Raw genomic sequence first — 6,440 nt, 5'->3', positions numbered from 1 at the left:
TCTTTGTCCCTGCAAGAACGGTGAGTGAAATAGTGATGATTCTGCAGTTGGTGTCATGTGATACTCAAACTTGGACACGTTGAAGACAGTGTTTTAACATTTTGTGATCATGAATAGGGGAGACTAAAGTCATATTTGTCCTATTGCCAGGAACTGGAATAAAGAAATGGAGGAAGACTAAGTACTGGGAAACCAATAATTGCTGCTTATGGCAGAGAGAACATTCATGTCTAATGACACCCAGCTCCATCCTTCCTCATTCCTACTGCTGGGCATCCCGGGTCTAGAACATGCACACGTCTTGATTGGATTCCCCCTTTTCTTTGTCTATATCATTGCCATTCTGGGGAATGTTGCTGTTTTATTTGTGATCCAAACTGAACACAGTCTCCATGAGCCCATGTACTATTTCCTGGCCATGTTGGATTCCATTGACCTGGGTCTATCCACAGCCACCATCCCCAAAATGCTGGGCATCTTCTGGTTCAGTCTCAGGGAAATATCTTTTGGAAGCTGCCTTTCTCAGATGTTCTTCATCCACTTCTTCACAGCCATGGAGAGCATTCTGTTGGTGGCCATGGGCTTTGACCGCTATATTGCCATTTGTAAACCCCTTCAATACACTGTGATCCTCACCAGCAAAGTCATTGGCATCATCGGGGGCATTGCTGTGCTGCGGAGTCTGTGCATGGTGGCTCCATTAGTGTTTCTTCTCCTGAGATTGCCCTACTGTGGACACCACATCATCCCTCATACCTACTGTGAGCACATGGGCATTGCCCGGCTAGCCTGTGCCAGCATCAAGGCCAACATCATGTTTGGTCTTTTTGATATCGCTCTCTTGCTGTTGGATGTAGTCCTTATCATTCTGTCCTATGTCAGGATCCTCCATGCTGTGTTCTGCCTGCCCTCCTGGGAAGCCAGGCTCAAGGCTCTCAACGCCTGTGGATCCCACATGGGTGTTATTTTAGCCTTCTTCACACCAGCCTTTTTCTCTTTCTTGACACATCGCTTTGGCCATAATGTGCCCCAATACATTCACATTCTCTTGGCCAACCTCTATGTGGTTGTCCCACCAGCTCTCAATCCTGTGATCTATGGGGTAAGAACCAAGCAGATTTGGGAACGAGTCCTGAGGATTTTCCTTAAGAAATATCATTAGTTAATTGCATGCTGAAGAATGTATTTCAGAATCCATTTTCTTCTCTGCTGAAAATAGAGCTATTGCATATCTCTTCCAGTAGGAAACTAGATGGAAAATTAGGATGTTATGTCTAATAACATCTTTTGACCAAATTGGAGGTCTGTCTGTCTTTAAGGGTAATACTGGGAATGTTGGAATCAGTGTAAAGACTGACTTTACAAATACATTCGTAAGTGATACTAGATACTGTTGATTGTCCTGAAAAAAATATACAGTGTAAAGACATAATATGATCTTAGTCATTTTCAAAAAGAAATGTTAGTGCTAAAGTAGTGAAAATAAATATTTTCCTATTAGCATGTGCAAGTGCATTATTATCAGCAGCTTCATTTACTACAAAACTCAGAATGATTTTGGAGTATGATGAATTTAGGAAGAAAGCCTTGGATATATTCCTGTTGTGGATTCTTTGATCACCATTAACACAGCTAAACCAATTGCTTAGTCAATAGACCCGTCAGATAGCACGCTGAGGAAAGAGAAAGGAAATTGGAATGAGTTTGTGTCTTACTTCTTGTCTTTATTTGGTTATCCTTTTATAATTTAAAGGATTTTATGTTCAAATAAAGATCATAGGTATTGAGGTTATGCAGTGTGATCATTTGAAATATGTATATACTGTGTAGTAATCACCACAATAAAGTTGACTAAACTACTAAAATTCACAAGGTACATTGATCCCTATACCTTGCTTATTATGGCAGAGAGAACATTCATTCATTCTGGGTCCTCTACATAAATAATGATTTTGATCTTTGAGCAGATGTTCATCTCTTTCCTCTCCTCTTAGTGGCTGGTAGTATAAGATCATGCAGTATTGTTTAACTCATTAAAGTTGAGATGGATGGGTATCACCTTAGGATAAGTTAACGTCTCCTGACCAGAACCATCCTTATAGCCTATGAATAATCTTTATCTGTTAAAATGTATTTTTATTTATAAATTATAAATACAAATATATAATTTATTGACTATATAATATACTATATGTTAATAATCTTGAAACTAAAACAACAAATTCCTTTTAAAAGTTTTAGTTATAACCTCATCATTTATATTTGATTTTATGTATGTATATAATTTAATTTTTTGGCAGTGCTGGGGATTGAATTCAGAGTTCATGCATGTTAGGAAAGCATGTTACCAACTGAGCTACATCCCAGGCTTCTACACACACATACACACACACACACACACACACACACACACACACATTCAAATGTGCATTTAAAGAATGCACACAGTTAAATTTTGAGAATTAAGTAATCTGATTAAAAAATAGACAAAGAATGTGGAATGACATCCTTAAATTATATACATATACAAATGGATGCATAAAATGACTCAAAATCATTAATTATCAGGCAAAGGCAAGTTAAGTACAATTTGATATTACCTAATTCCTGGCAGAGCGGCTCTTATAAAAAGACATAATTAGGTATGAGTTCAGCTGGGGAAAAGGAAATCTTTGTGCATACTGTTGGCAGGAACATATATTCATACAACTGTATGATTTAGAAATATCTCCTCTCAGTACATATGACAGTGACAGTGTCATGGAGTTGTCTGCCTTGTTATGGAGTCAGTCTGAGTGTCTATTGATGGATGAGTGTATAAAGATGCACTGTTCATTTATAATCAATGGTAGTAAGTCTTACAAAGAAGGGAATTTTATCATTTGTGACTATATGGATGGGCCTGGAAGAACTTTTCCTAAAAGTGTGTTAAGATAATGCCACATGCTCACATTTGTGTATAGAAACAAATATCTAATTCATAGGAGCAGAGAGAAGAATACTATTTTCTAGTGGCAGGGACTGGGATGGAGAAACAATTTACAAAGAATAAATAACTAAGGATGAAAAGCTTTGGAGAACTACTATTGTAAATCATGTTGATCATAATCAATAGAAGTGTGATGTGCTTTCAAGTTGTTGTAAGTTGACCTTAGTGTTCTTTTCACAAAACATAAACATCTCAGGTATTATATTCAGCATCTTGATGTAATAATTTCATAATGCATATGTTTATCAAAACCACTCATTGCATTGTAATTTTTGTGCTTTGATTAAGTTCAGAAAATAAAACAACAGATTCCTCTTAGACTGAAAAATTATACCTCATTACCATTTATAATATTTGATATTGCTAATTTCCTGTCTTTCATTTTTTGCATGGGTTCCAAAAAGAAAAGGTTTACTGCATCTTACACTTTTAGGGTCAAAATCCATCTTTTTTTTTTGACAGGTTTCACCAGCTGTTTATATTGAAAAGACACAGTGACACGGATTCATTTTCATGCCAAGGTTTAAATCAAGGCCAGCTCATTCCTAAATCCTTTGCTGTTGTGTACGTCGTTAGACCAGTGCATTCATCACTGTCAATGGCATCAGTCTCACATGTTCTGTCTGTACAGGGCAGTCAACACTTTCAGATGGCCATGAGCACAGGCAGCATGAAGAGCAGTCCTGTGAAATGGGAGGGGCAGCTCTTAAGGAAATTATAGAGCGTGATCCCAAAATGACATGATCTCATGTCATTTTAAACATTAAATTGCATGTAATTCCTCTGTCTTCAAATTAAATATTTGTAGAGTGCTTGCTTAGCATGCATGACACCCTGGATTTAATTACAGCACCACATAAACCAAAGGCATGTAGCATGTAACTGTAATCCCAGCACTGGAGAAGTGGAAGTAGGAGTTCAGTGCTTCAAAGTCCTCAGCTACATAGCAAGTTTGAGGCCAGACTGTGCTACACGAAACCCGATGTCAATGGAAAAAAAAGTAAATATCTAATTGTCTTCTATACAAGTTATTGTACTTATTAACTGTTTTTAGTGAAAGTACAGCATACTTTATTGACGAATGTGTGTGTGTGTGTGTGTGTGTGTGTGTGTGTGTGTGTGTGCGCTGTGTTATGGTGAAAATAGGATGAAGGTTCTCAAGCTTGTTAGGCAAGTGCTGTAGCATCGAGCTCTGCCCCCCAGCACAGAGTGGCTAATGTGAACAGGGAGAAGGTGCCCTTTGTATTCAGCTCCATGTGGATCTGAGTTCTACTTACATTCACTAGCTGTGGTTTATCCTTCCTATGCGTCGATTTTCCTATAAGTAAAAAAAAAATAATAGTTATCTCCTAGGACACTGGGATGTTTCCATGAGAATCTCTATGAGCTAGTTTAAAAATGTTAGAAAGTTTCTAGCCTAAATAATAGCTTCATAATTATTAGGTATTATGATTATTACTTGTACTACTACTTCAAAAAACAACATTTCTGTTAACTAGTATAATCATACCCATTCTGCATGTTTTAAGTGTTATGTATTTTATGAATCTCAAATTTTCTCACATTTAACATTTCTTTTTTTCTTTTATTAAAAAATATTTTATTATTTTTATATTATGTGTACAATTTTATTACCTGCATGTGTGTAAGTGTACCCAAGCTGTGCAAGGCCCTAGGAGATCAGAAGAGGGTATTAGATCCCCTGGAGTTATGGATGGTGGTTTGCTGCCATATGGATGGTGGGAAGCAAACCTGGGTCCTCTGCAAGAGCAGCCAGTGCTCTTAACCTCTGAGTCATCTCATTTTTTCCAGCCCTATTTTTTTTCCTTTAAAAATATTTTAATGAGCTTTTGTGCATTTCGTATAAATAGATCTTAATCAAATTTAGACAATCCTCCCCAATCTGTGCCCCCCATACCCTCCCCACCAGATTTCAAGCATTTGTCATGTATGCCAAGTCATATCCAGTCAAGCAGTTATACCCAGAGGTCTCTTTGTGCAAGTTCATCCACTGGGGTCTAGTCAGCCTATCTAGCGTCTCTCCTTCAAAGATCTACTCTCCCTCACCCAGCAGTAATCAGTTGCCAATAATTCCTGGGCGAGGGTTGGGACCTTGTGCCCATTTCCCTTGTTCTATGCTGAGATTTTGTCTGACTGAGTCAGGATGGGTGTTGTGCATGCTGTCACCATTGTTACACACACATATGAGCAAATTCCTAGTTGCCTGAAAACCTCTGTTTCCTTATATTCGTGCACCAACCCTGGATCTAACAATCTTTCTGCCCCTTCTTCATAATGGTCCCTGAGCTATGGGTGGGTGAGGTTTAATATAGGAATGCCATTCAGGAACACACTCTATAGTCTCTTATTCTCTAATGCTTAGCCAGTTGTGGCCTTCTGTGTGCATCACACTGTGTCGTATGAGGAAGCTTCACTGGTGAGTGTTAAGGGATGCATTAGTATCCACAATCCATCTTTGAGAGAAGTCATGCAAGGACTCAAGCCGGAACCATGGAGGAATGTTCCTTACTACCTCACTTTCTGGCTTGTTCAGCTAGCTTTCTTTTATAGCCCAGGCCAAAGTGGCTAGGGATTGTACCACCTATGGTGGGCTAGAGCCTTCCACATCAATCCAGACAACTACTCACAGATTTGGCCACAGGTCAACCTGATTGAAGAAATTCTTCAGTTGGGGTTCCCTCTTCCCAGGTGACTGGAGGTTGAGTGAGGTTGGCAGTCAATAAACTAACCAGGACAGTATTCCAAAGAATAAGGAGCACAGCTACCAAGACTGAAATAACACCTGTCAGCCAAAACCAGAGACAAACTGTGGTCCGTATACACACACCAAGCAAGGAACATTAGACATATACACTTCACCTGATTTAGTAACCTAACAACCCCATCACTCTGAGAGAGTGCCAAAATAGGCCAAGTAAGTAGTTGAGACTTTGCTTATAGATCTACCCTATCCCACACCTGGTGTCAGTGGCAAAGGAAGCTTGAGCTCCAGGCATTCGTTGCCCCTCCTCCAATCCTATGGAGAAGAGGCCAAGAGGGAGCTTGAACTTCACCCTTTGCCCAGCAGTACTGAGCTGCCTCCATCACTCAGTTAATGGAGGTCAAATGAAAAGTCTGGAATTCTACTGCTTCCTGACACTTTGTCACCTTAGCTAGGTCTCTTTACTTGGTGCAAGACTGAGATTCAGATCCAGTGCTTTAGCCTTTCCTTGACACAAAATTGACTATATCTAGTACCAGGATTTTAATGACTAATAATATATTCCTAGAAATTGGGGAGTTTATTTCATTTATGTGGCTAGAAATATTATTTGTGTATTTTTAAGTAGACTTTTGAACCAATACATTTCCCTATGGTTTTCCATAGCACCTAAGCATTATTTATCCCTCCTCTCTATCCCTGTGTCTATCTCTCCTTCTTTCCTCCCCA

At 38.9% G+C, this 6,440-nt stretch overlaps 1 protein-coding gene across 1 annotated transcript; it reads left to right on the top strand.

The window, feature by feature from the left end:
- The first annotated feature begins 208 nt into the window (after positions 1 to 208).
- Positions 209 to 1,162, top strand: LOC103737581 (olfactory receptor 52E8). The gene has a single exon (XM_008837409.1). The coding sequence runs from the start codon at positions 209 to 211 to the stop codon at positions 1,160 to 1,162; it is 954 nt and encodes a 317-aa protein (XP_008835631.1).
- Positions 1,163 to 6,440: the final 5,278 nt, after the last annotated feature.

The sequence above is a fragment of the Nannospalax galili genome, unplaced genomic scaffold (genome assembly GCF_000622305.1).
Source record: "Nannospalax galili isolate Female #2095 unplaced genomic scaffold, S.galili_v1.0 scaffold398, whole genome shotgun sequence".
NCBI lineage: Eukaryota > Metazoa > Chordata > Mammalia > Rodentia > Spalacidae > Nannospalax > Nannospalax galili.
This window is presented reverse-complemented; position numbering and strand designations above follow the sequence as displayed.

Excerpts from the sequence above, each read along its gene's own strand:
- LOC103737581 (XM_008837409.1), top strand. The coding sequence starts at position 209 with ATGGCAGAGAGAACATTCATGTCTAATGACACCCAGCTCCATCCTTCC.